At 38.2% G+C, this 19,041-nt stretch overlaps 1 protein-coding gene across 1 annotated transcript in view; it reads left to right on the top strand.

Annotated features, from left to right (window-relative positions):
• The first annotated feature begins 1,167 nt into the window (after positions 1-1,167).
• The window catches only part of LOC124659319 (two-component response regulator ORR42-like), a 29,409-nt gene continuing 11,535 nt past the window's right edge, over positions 1,168-19,041 (top strand). Inside the window, exons 1-2 of the mRNA XM_047197230.1 lie at positions 1,168-1,380; positions 1,484-1,603. Of these exons, the coding sequence (XP_047053186.1) occupies positions 1,168-1,380; positions 1,484-1,603 (333 nt within the window). The remainder of the gene's footprint in view (positions 1,381-1,483; positions 1,604-19,041) is intronic.

Genomic DNA, 19,041 nt, shown 5'->3' on the forward strand with positions numbered 1-19,041 from the left:
ATCGCCACTATATCACCTGATACAGATGAACTGTCACCTGGTGTTGTTAATGGAAATAAATAAATGAATTGTGACCCTGTTGTGGTATCTAGATATGCCGCCACATTGATATAGATAGATATTGTGAACTAGCGGCTATAATAGGAAATCCTTGAAGCCATATATATCTTTTGGCACACATATCCTCTTGTAAAAATTGGTTCCTTACAATCTATAGAAGATGGATATATATGGAACATTAATCACAATACTACAAACAATATATCAGTATTGATCTCCCAATTTTGTATGTTGGTGTGCGGCGGTGCAGATATTTGCATATGTGAAATAGTGAACCTATAGTTTTATGAATGGATGGTGGAGATCGGGAGCTTTGGGGACACGCCTCCCCTGGGTTCCTTATAAATACCTTGCATAGAGTGAATTCAAGGGACACACCCCCAAAGCTTCAAGCATCAAGAGAGCTACATCCTTCTCGACCAAGATCTTTAGCTAGTTTTAAGGTCACTTTTCTTTCTTTTTAGGCCTTGTTTTGTATCATCATGTAGTATTTTCTGTCCCTCCAGGCTTTCAGTTTCCATACATGTGTTTGATGGACCAAGTGCATTTGTTTTTGCTGTTTTTGCTGTTTTTGGCAGCCATATTTGCGTATGTGTTGCCATTTTCATGTTATTTCTTTTTATGTTGTGGTTATCTTCATGTTGTTTGGGTGCTAGTTGTTGAAGTAAATAACATGGGGAATTATCCATGTGTAGCACAATCTTTAAAATAATTGTTAGCCCAAGTACATTATTGTTTGTGTGTGTTTTCCATCTATTTTTATGCTCTTTTATCCCCGTATATGTAAGCTTAATTTTTTCTTGTTGTGATGAACCTTATGATAAATTAGTAGATACGGATTAAATAATAACAATGTGTACATCATTCAATATATACATCTCATGATTTGAGTTTATTGTGCATGATTTTGCAAAAATAAATTTGTCATACTTTAACAAAACAGATTATTTGTAATCATTATTTGTCATAATCTATGATTTATTAATTGATATTATGGTTTAATTATTTATTCTTCTTTCAAATACTGGTAACAATCGTCTGCAAACATTAGGCATAAATACGAAATAGCTAATCTCTTTGCTCTGTTTGCAGTTCGTTTGTGCGAACATGGTATCCAACGCCCAGGGATCTCCCGTGAAGGCATTGATTGTTGAGGACATTCGAGTTTGTGCCTTCGTTCTCTCTGCGATGTTACGCATGTTTAACTGCGAGATTGTTGTGGCTAATAATGGGAAAGAAGCTCTGGATTTTTTCCTTGAAGGGAAGAAGTTTGACATTGTTTTGTGTGATAAGAACATGCCCATAATGTCTGGACCTGAGGTATTTTAACTAGTTTCCTATTTATTTATTTACGTATGAATAATATGTATCTTTTTTCCTGAATATTACTAGTCACCTTAGAAAAACATCTTCTACCTTATAGGCAGTTAAGAAGATCCGTGCTCTGGGAGAAGCTGATGTGATGATTGTTGGGGTGTCAGCTGATGAGAATGCCATGGAGGCGTTCATGAGTGCTGGTGCCGATGTGTTTGTTGACAAACCAATGAAAATCGAGACTCTCGGGACTATTATTCAGGAGGTGATGAACAAGAAGAACGCCATGATCTAAGGGCAATCTAGCTTGCTGGAGACAAGGAGAAAATAAAATTTTAAAGTTGTATATGTATGAGCATGTCTCCATTGTTGTGTGTTTGATTAATTTCGAGGTTCATGTTACAGGCCTTAATTATCCAGGAAAATAAGAGATGCAACATACAATTGGATGGGAATCATGCATGTAGCTATTTTAATTTCAATCCAGTCGTTAATCTATACTTCATTGTGTGAGACACTAGTACATACCGGGCTTTTTCAGCCCCCCTCCCCAATCTCACACAGATGGGCTGATCCATGTGCTTTGCAAAAGACCACTTTTGATCATGGAAAGAATCAGATGCAGGTGATCCATGGAATCGAGGAAATCACACACGATTCATATAATACAACCATGTAAGATATACTACACGCATTTAGGTTTTAGTAAATGTGTGTGTTCAGTCTGAACTATGAACATGGTTCAGTAAGGTTTCATCTTCATGCTTGTTGTTCTTATCGTTTTGCAACTTTCTTGCCTTCCCCAGCGCATGTATAAATACTATGAGTGGCGGCGACAGTTCCGAAAAACCCATATTTACAAACGATGTGCCCTTCCGCCACTTCATGGTCCCCGATGAGAGTCCTTGCTCGAGCAAACTGACCACATCGGCACTCCCTAGCTAGCACGAACAGAGGTGGAAGGGGTGCATGCAATAGTGCCTAGATGATCATGTGTAAACAAGAGCCCCTTCCTCTCGCCGCTTGGTCCTGATGCGCCCAACACCTCCTTCGCCTTCCCTCTCTCCCATGAAGTGTCGTATGAGTCCATCCCATCTATAGACACTTACTGAAAGACTTTCGATTTTTGTTGGATCTTTATTATCGGGAGGAGATCCAACGGAAGCAAGAATGGAAGATGGTTGGAGCCATTGTTGGTGCAGATTCCATCACAAATATGGCGCGAAGAGTAGGCCACAATCATCGTGTTGTGTACACCTCCTTTAATTCTCTCCCCGAAGACCACATGCGGGGATGTCTATGAGACGATGTTTGCCTCAAAATCCATGTGCCAAAGAAAAAGTGCAGGGCATGGTCTCATTTGTATATCTAAAAATTGATTCTATATAAAAATACATACATGTGGTGTATGAAATGTACAATCAAATAGCAATGAGTTTTACAAATGTATTTGCATGCAATGTTAAGTTGTGGGTTGCTGGCTACATCTGGGTTATTACTTGTTATTGCATAGATAAAATGCCACCGATGTATGCAAAAAAGCATAAAATTTGGCAAAAAAACCGTGTGCCATATGAGTTGAACACATACACCTGGTTCAATATTAGTCATTTGTGACAGTAAAATTGTTGATGTCCCATAACAGTTTGACTTTTATCCCCTGAAATGGTTAGTTTCATAGCTCTTTTGGCAATACCAATAGGAATTTGATACACCACTTTCGGTTCAGGGGGTTTCTCGACCTTATCCTTAACAAATCATACATATTCATATAGAGTTAAGCGTGTAGCTTCACGTCTTGAGAGATCCACGACGAGATAAATAGTAAAAAGCAAAAACAATAAAAACGTCCTTACGAAACCATTTACCAATAGCGCTACGCTCCCCGGTAACTATACTAGAAAAGTGTCTTGATGGCTCCCAAGTGCAGGATATCAATTTTAGTACTTTTCAATAAAAAAGTTGTCGAACCCACGAGGAGCTGAAGGTATTGGTTAGCAATTTTGACAAGTAAACATTAAAAAGGATGCAATAATTTTGGTGTTTTTATGTGGTTAGTTTGCAATGAAATAAAGTACAGAAAGTAAATAGAAATAAGTAAATGATCTCAATGAGAGAAAGCCCAATCCTATATGCAGAAAGAGGGCAAGCTCAGTGTGTGTGAACTAATATGTGACAAGTGGTCCTGAGGGCGGCAATGATTTACTAGCATTTAGACTTCTACACAATATGGTAAATATCTTTTAAAGTTTCATTCCCTTAGGGCCATAGCCTAAATTAGGTGCAGCCATAGATATGAGAAAATACGCCCCTTATGATAGGTCCTAGAGCCATTTTCATGAGCAAGTATATGAATCATTAACACATAAATGCCCCATCATAGCAATTAGTTCATGGTTCCCCGACATAAAACCCTCTAATTCAAATTATTGGAAAACAATTTCTGTCATTCTGTCCCTTCCAACCCTCATCATTGCATTAAAGTGCATCCCTATGAGCCCATATATGTGAAATAATATCCAGTTGACGTTCGTATAAAACCATCAGAGGACAAAATAAAAAATAAAAACTTGACTAATACTCGTTGCACATCATATAGAATCGTTGCCTCAAGAACATGGGGAACTACTCACAAGTGCTAAACATGGTGTTAATCACTGATACGTCTCAAACGTATCTATAATTTTTGATGCTCCACGCTTTTTTCCACCAGTTCATATGTGTTTTGTTTACACTTTGTTGCAATTTTACACGATTTCCGGCACTAACCTATTAACTAGATGCCACAGTGACAGTTACCTATTTTCTGTTGTTTTTTGTATTTCAGAAAAGTTGTACAAGAAATATTCTTCGAATTGGACGAAACAAAAGCCGAAGTCAATATTTTACCGAAACCAAGAAGAAGTTCGGAGGGGGGACGAAGAGGTGCACTAGGGCGCCCACACCACCCCTAGGCACGACCTAAGGCTGGCCCGCACCTAGGGTAGGTGTGGGGCCCATAGGTGCCCGAACGACCTGAATCCTCCGCCTATTTATACATCTTCTCGGGAAAACCTTGGATACCTGAGCCTCCTTCCAGGAAAAGTTCCGCCGCGGCCGCTATCGCCTAACCCATCTCGGGGGGTTCTGAAGCTCTTCCCGGCACCCTGCCGGAGGGGGAAATCATCGCCGGAGGCATCTACATCGTCATGCCCGCCTTCGAAGTGATGCGTGAGTAGTTCATCCCTGGACTATGGGTCCATAGCAGTAGCTAGATTGTTGACTTCTCCACCTTGTGCTTCATGTATCGATCTTGTGAGCTTCCCTACATGATCAAGATCATCTTTATGTAATCCTCTATGTTTGGTTTGCAGGATCCGATGAATATTGTGTACTATGTTAAAATTGATTATATATTCATGTCATATGTTATTTTTGTTCTTGCATGCTCTCCATTGCTAGTAGCAACTCTGGCCAAGTGGATACTTGTGACTCCAAGAGGGGGTATTTATGCTCGATAGTAGGTTCATGCCTCTAGTTTTCTAGGAGAGTGACTTTATAACTTCTAAGGTTGTAGATGTGTTGTTGCTACTAGGGATAACCCAACAATGTTTTATCCAAGGGTAACTCTATCTATTATATAATTAAAACAACAAACAATAAACGGCTTAGATTAAGCAACGTCAAGCAACTTAAAAAGGAACGGATTAGATTTAGAGATACCGCTTCAGAGTCAACATTAGGGGATAGAAGGAACGGATAGAGACCACGCACATGCATCAATTAAACGTTTAGCTTTTTTATTTATAGCATTTAAGATTGACTCTCTCGCTCTGTCTCCTATAACGAAGAGAGAAAAAAAACTTCTTTGCAACCCTAAAAAACCCAGATCGCAATCAATCAAGGCATCTTCGCTGCGTCCCGGGCTCTCCTAGCGCAGCGCCGGAGAATATTGGATTGCTGTCCGAGGATGACCTTCAACAGCTACGCCCCAATTACGTTTTCAGCTTCTCCCAGGTCAGGTCTGGCAACGAACATTTTATTTTGGCATTGATCTAAACCTCTGCCGTGCTGCCGATTGATTTAGCTACTGCATGGAAGCTGCAGGCATCGTCAGATGTGCATCTGTACATCAATTTTCCACATGACGTTACAAACATAAACTTTTGACGATGTCTCGGCTATCTCAGGTTTTACAGCATTTGGTGATCTAACTTCCTTTGTGGTAGGATCAAGCGGCATAGAGCTTATTGTGTGGTTGTCCGGCATCCCGTCGTCCCGCAGCAGCTTCGTGCCAGGACGTGGACCTAAATCAACCTCCATGTCTGCACCCACTCAGGTAAGGATGATATATACACTGTCGATAGTTTCAGGAAAATCCGACGGATAATTCAGTACAGTACACCGTGGGGGCAGGCGCTATGGTAGCAACCAAGATCTAATTGGGTCTGGACTCGCACAGTTCTGCGGAAACCGACGTCGATGATACAGCCAGTGGGCCATCAACCACCCAGGGACACGTCTGATCGAAGTTGGCACATCACGGTTAATGGAGAGCTGGCCGCTGCGAGAAGAAACTATTTACGAAGCCGGCGTTCTCGACTCCATGGCCGCCATTGAGGGCTTGAGGTTATGGTGCAATAGTTCACGGACAGGAACCTACTTCATGTCCGTTGCCGGACACGTGGTTCCTCCTGCCAGACTGTGGCCATCGGTGAAGGCGGGATCTCTCTCGGTCCACTTCAGCTGGCCAGCAAATCAGGATATACATATGAGCATTTCAAAGTTAAGGTATATAATCATCTAATATGTACACTATCATAAATTTTATTGCGCTAGATTAAAGCAGCTATAGCTGTATGTGTATCATATGAACTGAAGCATTTTATCGACCGCTCCAGCTTGCAGTTGTTCATTCCCATAAAGGAATCCCTAAAGGGTGCAAAAGTTCAGTTAACTATCAATTTAAACGATCAATTTAGGTATAAATACTAATTCTATACGTTTTTATTTTATTTATTTTTTCAGCATACGAACTAGGATTTTTGGTGCGATGCATTTTAGATCAACCATGCTTTTAGGGACATCATGTTTTATGTGATTGCATAGCTGATCTTTCTGCAATTCTTTTAGATTTTACTCCCCTTAACACTATGCTTTTATCAAAAGTATATATGTGCTTCTCCATTCAGCCCTTGTAATTTCATATTATCTGAAGAAAGATTAAAATATTGTTATTTCTGATTTATTAATTCATCGATGCACTTCTAGATGTACCAATCAATCTATTCATGCAGGCAAGCATCAATTGATTTTGCTGATCCTTGCTGCTGCAGGGCTTGGATGCAGCTGCCGAAGAATCGAGGCAAACAAACATAAAGGGGTGATCAAGCTAATCATTTGCTGATTTGTATTGTTTTTTGATTGATTACTTCTTCAGATGTCTACCATTAGTTGATTAAATTTTCTTCCTACGCTTATAGCCGGATTTAGTTTACTAGCCCGACATATGCTCATGGACATGACCATACAAAGGAATTGCATCGACAATGATACAACCCACTGATGTTTCCATTCTTTTATTGGTGAGTTTGACCCTGTAAGCTATTCTTTAAGTCATCAACAATGAAGCAAAGAAATATGTGGAGGCTCAATTGTACTCCAGCCCAACCAATGCCGGTCGGACCTTCCATACTCTTGAAATTATTTTGTAATTTACTCCAACCAATTTACCTAAAATATAAAAATAGTGTGTAGTGTTTTCTAGGAGAATTTTCAAGTTCTTTTCTTTTACTTAAGCCTCTATATTGCCTACAAAATATGACAATGTTATTATATATATGAACATATCATGACTGATGAGGCATGCAAACATACAAACCACACGTATTCTTTGAAGCTTGAACTATTTGTCCATGCAATTAGTACATTTCTAGGTGTTAAAAATATGAAAGGGCACAGAATTCCTAAGCTCCCCCATAAACACAAAAATGATCGCATGGAGATAATACTAGGAAAAAATCGTACTAATATAAGCAAGATTAATGCACTAACTCTTTGATAGGGTATAGCCATTTTTCTTTGTAGAAATGTTCCAAATAATTGAAATAGAGACTTCCGTAAAATAAGGTCGAACGATTTTATTTTGTTTTTCTAAACAAGCTAGATTGAGGTTCAGTGAAACTAGCTTTAGCTATTGGATGAGGCAGACATGCGACGATGTCCAAATGATGACAACCGATGTCTAGCGTTAGTGATGAAACTAGCACTCTGAAAAATATATGAGAGCAGGCTCACAAGACATTGTCCTGATAAATTGCGCAGCTATACTCTAAATTAAAGTGCTAGACCCAAAATAATGTACCACTCAAGGAAAAAACTTTGAGCTTAGTCTACGATTTCCACGCTGAAATGGAGCATGGAGACAAGCAAACATGAATTTGTATAATTTCGGTGGTGTAAACACATTTGATCCTAATGCATTGTATCCTTGATCCACATTATTTGTCTGGAAAGTGTCAGTTCTCATGAAAGGCCTCCATATATATGTACTACAAATAGTGTATGATGAGGTTTAAAATAAATTATGGTTACTTATTTCACTTAAATTTGTCCAAAAACTCTACCAACAAGATAAATAAAACATTAGATACACAAAATTACAAACTACAATTTTTCTAGCCGCGTGCTTTATCGTTCAGTAGTTCAAACTATTTAGACACTCTGGTATGTACACACAACTTACTTTCAGATTTAGTGCGAGTTTGTTTTACAATGGAGTGCATAAAGATGATATCAAGTAAATATATTGACCTTTTTAGGATTATCTTTCAGTTTTAGAAATATTCAACAACACCAGCAAATACTATATTTTAGATTCTATAGGTCTATCAGTAAAGATAGGAGTATTCATGTTTATAGCCAATTTCAGTGACGTAGTGTCATGTATCAGTTTTTCACAGTGTCGTTAGTTTGTCCTTAATAAATGTTAAAATACTAAAAAGTTCTAGGTGTTACTTCATTGGAATTTTATTGTGTGTTTCTTATGTGAAATACATCGTACCTTACTGTATTGGCTCCTATCTCACTTCTCTTGCAATAAATGTTTCATGGGTTCTATAGTTTAGTTTAATCGTAGAAAAATATGCTAGCGTCATAATAACTTAGTAATGTAATTGATGATCTCGCTTCGGTATTGTTTTTTAAAATATAGTGCTTATTAGTGCATGCTTCCCTTGCATTCTGAGTAAAATTTCTAAGAAAATAGAAATTGTATACATGTATTTTACTCCGAATAATGCTTCCAGCAGAAAAAATATGAGTAATCCCCGGCAGTTACAAATCATGCCATTTTCTGTAGTACTTTCACACCAGCTATGGTGCAATTGACTTGTGATAACAATATGCAGTCGATTTACTGCAGGCATAATCATGTGCACGAGACAAGCACCAAGCTTCAGAATATAAATTGATTTCTAGCATCCATATGAAGAACAATACAGATAAGGATCATCAACTCGGCGGGCAGCCTGCACTAACTCTAGGGAAGCCACGCTCGGGCAATCCTGGTGTGCTGGTCAGTCAAGTCATGAACGATCGGTAAACTGAAGAGGGCAGCCACACCTGATGTTTTGATCGAACAAACAATCGGCAAATACAGTGACCATCCTGATGTTAGGATCAATGGAGGCGTTATTCTAATATATCCGGTTAATATGGAAGATACAATACACAGCAACTACAGTGACAATCCCGATGTTTGGATCAATGGATCATTGAATGATCGATGAACTACTCCATAGTTAGAAGGCACAACAAGTAATGGTGTTATTACGGGCTACTCCTGGATGGTCAAAGCCACACATCGAGACATTCAACAAACTAAAGGAACAACAACACTACCATCAGCTTCAAGTAATATCCACGGCCACTTCATCTTCTGAACATGCCTTGCTAGCTTTGTTTTCTTCTGATTTATTATTCAGAGATTTCACTTCTTATTATTAGATTTCAGACAGACATATATTTTGTCAATTAACAGCTACTACTTGGGCTAGCTATTTTGTCAAAGGGTGAATAGCAGTTATTGCATATTAGTTGGAATTTTTTTTGTAGGATATGACATCTATTGGTCATGGGCTGCATGGAGCGCAGCTCAAACTAAAGGAACAACAACACTACCATCAGCTTCAAGTAATATCCACGGCCACTTCATCTTCTGAACATGCCTTGCTAGCTTTGTTTTCTTCTGATTTATTATTCAGAGATTTCACTTCTTATTATTAGATTTCAGACAGATATATATTTTTATCAATTAACAGCTACTACTTGGGCTAGCTATTTTTTCAAAGGGTAAATAGCAGTTATTGCAAATTAGTTGGATTTTTTTTTTGTAGGAAATGACATCTTATGGTCATGAGCTGCATGGAGCGCAGCTCGCTGGTCTTCGACGGCAAGGCATGCTCGCCTCAGGTGCTACTTGACCGCATCTTGGATGATTGGAAGGAATGGCGTGCATGTAGAGGTGCAGAAGCGGGACTTCCTAAAAAGCTTGACTTCCCAAAAGTCTTTGCTTTGATAAATAATAAATAAAACATGCATAGTTTGGTAATACATTCAGATATGTAAAGAATATTATCTACACAAAGATACTAATGTAAAGGAAAAATAAATCGTGACACATTATTGTAATGTAGATATAACAAAGATACATACTTTAAAAATATGTTTCTTGGACCTAAAAAATATATGTACTTCAGCAAAAAAGATATCACCACTTAAAAATAAATCCATCATACAGATCTAGGCTTCTTCTCGCGCCATTGTCAGTCCTATGAACTTGGACTAATATTTTTCTATTTTTTTATTAACGGGTAGAAAAAAGGTCATGATTTCCTTCATATATTAATATGGTTTTCATATAATTCGATTTCGAGAAGAATTCAAAGAATATAGCAATATGGTTTTCTACCAACTCAAGATAGGAAATTCGGCAAGCCTAGATGAGGCGTCATGTTTACTAGGAATTGCCTATATATAGAAAATTATACTGAGGTACATATATTAGTGTAACGTTAGGATGTGTAAAAGCATGTAGAAGCATCTGATAAATAAAAACAATTGCAACTCGATGTATGTTACTTTTGGTTGAACAAGATACCATGTAAAATATTTCAGTACATTCGTCCATTGTTTAGTTCTTAGTGAAATGATAAATTTAAAATAATTAATGAAAAATCTACATAGAAAATGCACATTAGAGACAAGAGAAAATAAATATTATTTTTATGAAATTGTTTGGTTTCGAATGGCGGACACGGCTCACAAACACCATGCATTTGCTCAACGTTAGTGCGGCAGAAACCTAAAGCGAAAAATCTTAGGTGCATTAATAAATGACATGCATATACATGTACTGATAAAAGACTGCACTGTTCATTTTGGTCAGAAGATTTTCTGTAATTTTAAATGCAAAGAAAAAACCACACAAAGAACTAAAACCTAATATACTTCATACTAAAATTCATATAATAGAAATTAGTCTCAAGGCCGTCAGCAGTTCATCACCTGGAATCTATTATTTCTATCTCGCCAATTGAACTGCTGTCCATGCTCAAGGAAGTCTTCTTTGATTTCCAGGCAAGCCTCTTCCCTTCCGTTGACGAGCATAATGGGATCTAAAGATTGTACAGAACCATGGGTACCAGCGCATGATCGTCTTCTACTGGCCATGGCGACGAACGTAACCTGGAGGCCTGGATTGCGTGGAGGCAGCCATCTAGATACTCCAAGAAGCAGTGGCATGCGGAAGCAGGCCATCCGAGCATGCTAGAGGGAGTTGTTATACATCAATTGCAGGCAGATCGATCCATGTAGTTAGTAATTCATGGTAGAAGTTATGTATGCTCAGGATATCTTTATATTAGAACATGCGCACGGAAGCCACAACCTGCCCACTCACATTCGCTTATGTCGTTATATCTATGGAGCTTCATATGTGGAATATCAGAACTGGAATTACCCAACTCTTATTTGAGACAGAAGAAGTGAAACTCTTTGAATCTACAGTGAATATATTCAGAGATAATCACAATGGTCATGGACTAATATGTGGTTATTTGGTCAGCTGAGGTAGAAGTAGCGTTATCTAGGTGTGGACTAATACGGTGAATATATGTACAGAAGCTTAGAAAATACTACTGTGGGGAGACGCAAGAAATTTAAAATATATATGTTTCAGGAATATCAAGACTGAGGCCAGCCAACACAACTGATTTATATGCGAACAGAAAACTACTAGGACAACAATATATTCATCCGGTCAAGAGAAAGTTTGGATTGTCATGTTTCTTTTGTACGCTTAGAGGATTTCATACTCAGATTTATCTTCGTGGACATGCATCCCTAACTAGAGAAAGTAATAACTTCTTATCATAAGTTCTAAATTAATGTATAGGAGACACACCAATTGGTATTTTTTTCCTAAAGGCAATTAGCCGACTGATTTAGTTGTGCAGATGAGAAACACTGCGGGTTTTATATAGCCACAGAATAATATTTTACTCAAATTATTAAATAAAAGCATTTTACATAAAATATTTTTTTTGGAAACACAATGTTGATCGGAAGAAGAGGAATTGTAGCTTAAGTACAATATATTTCTTATCAGATTAAGATCCTTTCGAATAATTATTTGTAGAACACATGACAATATAGTTTCAGCAAAATCTTTTGGTGGGTACAGCTTACGTCTTGCTTTCCTTTTATACATGTTTATTGCTACGGAGCTCTCTTATCAACACGGGAAGGGACCACAGAGAGAAACTATCAAGACATTTCGCAACAAAATATGGATGAGTGCACTATATCACAAAAGTATCATTCTAATATTCTTAACTTTTAGAATAATATGCTGTGCCTAATAAGAGTGGGCTCAATATTTCAAAAGGTTTGCATACTCATTTCAAACTTTTTCAAAATCTTCTATTGACCTCTAGGGATGTGCAGTATTTACATGGTGTGGTAATTCAAATAGGGGCCGTAAAGATATTAGTGAATTGTTGTCACAAAAATAGTGTGGGAGCCGTATTAAAATAAGCAAGCTATATTTACATAGCATGTACAAGAGCAAGATCCCTAAAGTAGAATTACAAGATCAAATTGTATCCAAGTATTCGACTTTGATCCATGCATAACATTTGCCCTATGAGAAACAAGGACAAACTCCTTTTTGAGAAATACATCATCTAGCAAAGAAAGGATCTCTTTGCTTAAAGGTGTAGCTATTTTCTCTTTCCAAATGTTTCAAATAACCTAAATAGAGACTTGCCAAAAACAAGTGTCAAGTAGAAGCTCCTCACTATTCCAATGATGCTTCAAGAAGAAGATGGATGCACGATGCTTCTCTATTCTAAACTTATGATAGCCGTGTAACTTCAGGGGATATAATAGTGAAGTTTATTGTTGGAGTTGTGTACATAAGAAAATTTAAATGGTAGAGTCTGCCAAGACGTAATAGAACCTGAGGGCCTAAACAATGATGTAACTCAAGTTTTGCCTTTCTATGTTTCCAAAGATGTATGACCTAAATGAAAAGGTAGGATCGGTAGGAAAGCTATGCAAACTTTGTTTCATAACTATATGAAAATAATTTTGACTTCTTATTTCTATTTTATTGTTCTAGAAAAGGTATCAATAGGAAAAATAACAAATTAAATACGATGGTTCAAGATATATCGGTGCTAGACGCGGTACGGATTAGCTAGGGATAATGAAATCGAGAACTACGGTCAAGATTAACTTCTTAACTTCCGCCAATTCAATACATACATTATCCATCTTCCGCACGTCTACCCTAAGTAAGACACACACGCAAACAATGCTCACAATATTTAGATCAAATCCGTGCTGAGTCGATTCTAAATCTGATCTTCCACAGCCTCTCCTACGGCCGCCGCCGCGGTCGTCGCCGCGCCTCATGGATCTGCTGCATCTGCCGTCACCCCTCCTCTCTATCGGTCTGTCCTGGCCGTTGTCCTCTCTAAGATCTCTCTGTACCGTGCAGATGACCGCCCTCAATCTGATGTCGTGTTCTGGCCATGGAAACGTTGATCTTTGCAGGCAGGCACGCACCCCCATCAATCTAACAACGTGTTGTTCAAGAATCAGAGGAAACTTAGATGGGATTATGTTGTGCTCTGGCACAACTCAAAGTGCCCCTTCTGCATTGTCACGTGGCGGCAAGATATAGATGCTTCAATCAACGTCTACTCCATCAACAAAGCATGATATATGGATGTATAGTCTGTTGGCTCATTCACCTCAAGGATCCACTTGACGGTGGCACACCATGCACTGCAACCAGTCCGCCAATCAGGCATGGACAGCAACGACTCAGCAGAACACTACGGCGAGAAGGATAAGCTGCTCTCTTTGGATGCCAGGCGGTCTTTGTACTCCATGATGCCTCCAGGTACACTCTTGGTTCATGATCCTTGCACGCAAGAATTAGCTTATTTTCTCAGTTCGTTGATTCTTTCCTGTCTCATACACATGAGAATGTCAAATTTCTCCATATACGCATGCATAACTGACCAAGTTTTGCCAGACGTATAGATAGAAAATTATTTACATATACAAACATTTAGATGCATTATTGCAAGTCGGAAATCGAAGATTTAATTTTTGGAGTCACCCAAAATCTGTATTTACTTTTGAATCGGAAGTAACACATGATTATATACTACTGAAGGATCAGTCTTCAGCAACGATGTCAGTATAATTTAAACTAGATGGAGCAAAAAATAACTTTTAGACTAAAAATCATATGAAAACTAACATTTGGATTTATATACCTAAAATTAATATGTAGGATTATAAAATATAATGGAAATATTAACTTCGTTTGCCATGTAGATTGTAGTGAGGCTGACCAATTGGCGATATTTCTGAATTCATCCTAACCCAAAGCTAGCAGGACGAATCCTTTGTAAGCTTGATCGGGTCGCCTGTTCTCGCTATGCAGACACTCTCGAGCAAGTACATCACGACATAGCTATGTTTTATATTTTAACCTTGTATGGGATTGATCCGAAAGTAGGGTGGCTGATGCGTTGTCAGTACGTTTTGGCCACCAAGGATTGACACGAATCAAGATTGATGTTTGGTTGGAGTTGAGAAAATCTCTGTTCTTACAAATTTTCACCTGGCTGTTCTGGGCATATGGCAGTTGAGTGCGTGGACGATTGGGAAGCCCATTTTTTCTCTGGAGAACTTACATGTTTTCTAGCAATATAAGCATTGAGGTGTTAATTAACTAGCCAATATACATGTTTTTCCTTTTGTTTCAGGTGTGTGACCACTATGTTAGTTCATATACGAAAATGGGGAGGGCCATGGATCTGGACAACCACATTGGTCCAATCGCAGGCAACCATCGTTCAATAAGCAAACACTCAGGTTTCTGCACTGAATTTACTTTCAGATTCAGTGAGATTGTTTTACGATGTTGTGCATAACTGCTACTAATGATAACTTAAATGCATGGACATTTTTAGGGATTTTTTCCAACTTTACAAACACTTGCATCAGTTGTGCCATAGTGACATCAACTTTCCTAACTGTTAAATACTAAAAAAAATTGGGTGCTACATCACTGGAAATTTATTGTGTCTTCCTTATTTGAAATACATCTTAAACCTTACAGTATTGGCTCCATTATCTTGGAAAAATGCTTCCTGTTTTATGGTTTAATAAAACCAGAGGGAAAAATGCTGTCATCTTAATCATTTAGTAATGTATTCCCGGGCTAACTTTGGTTAAAAATTTCTTCCCCTGTTAGAGAAAACAGAGAGTGCTTATTATTGCACATTTAAGAACACATTTATGAGAAAATGGTAATTGTATGCATGTATTCCACTCAGAATGATTCTTCCAGCTGAGAAATATGAGTAATATATCTCCATGAATAACAAATAATGATATTTTCTACATGACTTTCACATGTGCGAATGCGATGTATTTTTTTTATCATGATGCAGGATATGCCAAGATTTGCTGATTAAATAGATCTACTTATGGAGATAAGCAACATGCGTGTGTGAACTGAAAGTTCACTCTATGCTCTTGATATATGAGTGCAGGCTTCCAAATTTATGTAGTCATTGAGGCACAATAAGGAGATAGCAAAATGTAACGACGGAGGCTGGCAGAATCTCCTGGGGGTGAAGATTGTTGAACGGTCGTATATACTCAGTATGTCTAGGCAAAATACACTTATTAAGAGACGTCCACTCCAGTTTTTCCTAATGTTTGATCTTTTTTTAAAGCATATGACCATAGGGATTTTTTTTATTTATAAAGCACAAAGCCCAGGACTCTGGAGCAAGGATTACAAGAGGTTTATGGAGGAAAGAAGTGTTTTGATATGTTTTGTTTTGTTTTGTTGCAAGAAACCTTTCAGTTGTCGGGGTTGTCCTCTATATTATTACCTTGCAGATTTTGCATCTAGATGGTTGCATGAATTTAGCTTCTATTATCTCATCTCAGCTATTTGGCAGGGGATCGGGGTAATACATGAATGCACTATACAAAAATGTAATCGTTCAAAATTCATGATAATAGTAATATACTACTTTGGATGATTCTACTTAAATATTCGCATCTGCATTTGATTTGCATACAATGTAAAGAAATCAATTCCACAGGGGTTTTCACAAATGTATAAACATGATTGCCCAAGATAACATTATTCATCTATTTTATGACAACAACAATATATATAGGTAAACTAACTGGTGCACCATGGTGCCTGGGCACCGTGAATCATAAAAGAAATCCTGCACAGCAAACTGGAAAGAGATTTGTCTCTGTTTTTGATAATTGGAAAGTGCATTATTTATCCTGTTGATATTTGGAAAGTGTTTTTCTCTCCTTTATACACCTATGATGCAATCTGACACCCACGATATAATTCTACGGTCATGATGTATGGTGCCTGGGCACCATGGTGCCCCAATTGAGTTTATATATATATAATCTAAGAATATTAGTATTAACACACCATGGAAAACATATATAAAACTAAAACAACTAAAGTACGTATAAAATCTAGCCGTGCAAATGCACGGGTCCACCTGCTAGTTGTTTACATTACACACATTGCTTAATGCGATAGTATGTTGCTTGCAACTTTATACTAGAAGGGGTGCGGATGCTAACCTGAAGGTGGATTATTACTCATAGATGCAGTTGGATTACGGTCTATGTATTATGAACATGGTTCAGTAAACGTGTGCGTTCAGTGTTCAGTGTGATCTATGAACATGGTTCAGTAAGGTTTCATCTTCCTGCCTGTTGTTCCTATTATTTTGCCACTTTCTTGCCTTCCCCAGCGCATGTATAAATACAACGAGTGGCGGCGACAATTCCCAAAAAACCCACATTTACAAATGATGTGCCCTGCCGCCACTCCATGGTCCCCGATGAGTGTCCTTACTCGAGCAAACTGACCACATCGGCACTCCCTAGCTAGCACCAATAGAGGTGGAAGGGGTGCATGCAATAGTGCCTCCTAGATGATCACGGGTAAACAAGAGCCCCTTCCACTCGCCGCTTGGTCCCGATGCGCCCGACACCTCCTCGGCCTTCCCTCTCTCCCATGAAGTGTCGTCCGACTCCATCCCATCTATTGACACTGACTGCAAGACTTTGGATTTTTTGTTGGATCTTTATTATTGGGAGGAGCTCCATTGAAAGCAAGAATGCATGATGGTTGGGGCAATTATTGGTGCAGGTACTATCACAAATTGGCGCAAAGAGTAGGCCACAATCATCGTGTTGTGTACACCTCCTTTAATTCTCTCCTCGAAGACCACGTGCGGGGATGTCTATGACACGATGTGTGCCTCAAAATCCATGTGCCGAAGAAAAAGTGCAGGGCATGGTCTCATTTGTATATCTAAAAATTGAATCTATATAAAAAATACATACACGTGGTGTATGAAATGTACAGTCAAATAGCAATGAGTTTTACAAATGTATTTGCATGCAATGTTAAGTTACGGATTGCTGCCTAAATATGGGTTATTACTTGTTATTTCATAGATAAAATGCCACTGGTGTATGCAAAAAAACATCAAGTTTGGCGAAACAAACGTGTGCCATCTGACTTGAACACATACACCTGGTTCAGTATTAATCGCTTGTGACAGTAAAATTTCTTGATGTCCCATAACAGTTTGACTTTTTATCCCCGGAAATGGTTAGTTTTATAGCTGTTTTGGCAATACCAATAGGAATTTGATACACCACTTTTAGTTGGTTTCTCAACCTTATATTTGACAGATCAAACATATTCATATAGAGTTAAGCGCGTAGCTTCACGTCTTGAGAGATCCATGATGAGGCAAATAGTAAAAAGTAAAAACAATAAAAAATTCCTTACGATACCACTTACACATCACGCTACACTCCCCGGCAACGGCGCCAGAAAAGTGTCCTGATGACTCCCAAGTGCAAGATATCAAATGTAGTACTTTTAAATAAAAAAGGTTGTTGCACCCACGAGAATCTGAACGTATTGGTTAGCAATTTTTACAAGCAAACATTAAAAAGGATGCAATAGTTTTGGTGTTTTAGGTGTATAGTTTGCAATGAAATAAAGTACTGAAAGTAAATAACAGTAAGTAAATGATCTCAATGAGAGAAAGCCCAATCCTCTATGCAGAAAGAGGATAAGCTTAGTGTGTGTGAACTTATATGTAACAAGTGGTCCTGAGGGCGGCATGGATTTACTAGCATTATATTTAGACTTCTAAATTAGGTAAATATATTTTCAAGTTTCATTCCCTTAGGGGTAGAGCCTAAATTAGGTGCAGCCATAGATATGAGAAAATACACCCCTTATGATGGGTCCTAGAGCCATTTTCATGAGCAAGTATATGAATCATTAAGACATAAATTCCCCATCAATTAAATTAGTTCATGGGTCCCCGACATAAAACCCTCTAATTCTAAGTATTGGAAAACGGTTTCTGTCATTCCGTCCCTTCCAACCCTCATCATTGCATTAAAGTTCATCCCTATGAGCCCATATAGGTGAAATAATATCCAGTCGACGTTCATATAAAACCATCAGATGACAACATAAAAAATAAAAACTTGACGTAATACGCATTGCACATCATATAGAATGATAGCCAGGTAATCCTATTCCCTCAAGAACATGGGGAACTACACACAAGTACTAAACATGGTGTCGATCAAAGGCATAATGGATTACAACACAATCTTAAAATATAGTCTCTCCACCAAATAAAGAGAAAGTAACAATCACAAACATGCAACTAGCCTTTAAAACAATATCTGGGGATCAATGAAACACAAACTATGAGGGTGATGAAGTTGATATCAAAGACGGTGGTGCTGGTGGATATGTTGATGGAAATGCCTCCCCTTACGTCAAGGAAGAGTGGTGATGATGGTGGTGTTGATTTCCCCTTCACCGGAGGCACTGGTGCGATTGAATAAATATAATAATAAGCACATTCATGTGGGATATAATCTAATATAGATATGATTGTTGGCAGCACATCCATAAACACAAAAACCCATGCGAGTCACATGCATATCAATAGTATTTTGATCCAGCTATTATGCCACGAAGTACCGGGTTATAAAATTATTAAG

This window comes from Lolium rigidum, chromosome 6 (genome assembly GCF_022539505.1).
Source record: "Lolium rigidum isolate FL_2022 chromosome 6, APGP_CSIRO_Lrig_0.1, whole genome shotgun sequence".
Classification (NCBI taxonomy): Eukaryota; Viridiplantae; Streptophyta; class Magnoliopsida; order Poales; family Poaceae; genus Lolium; species Lolium rigidum.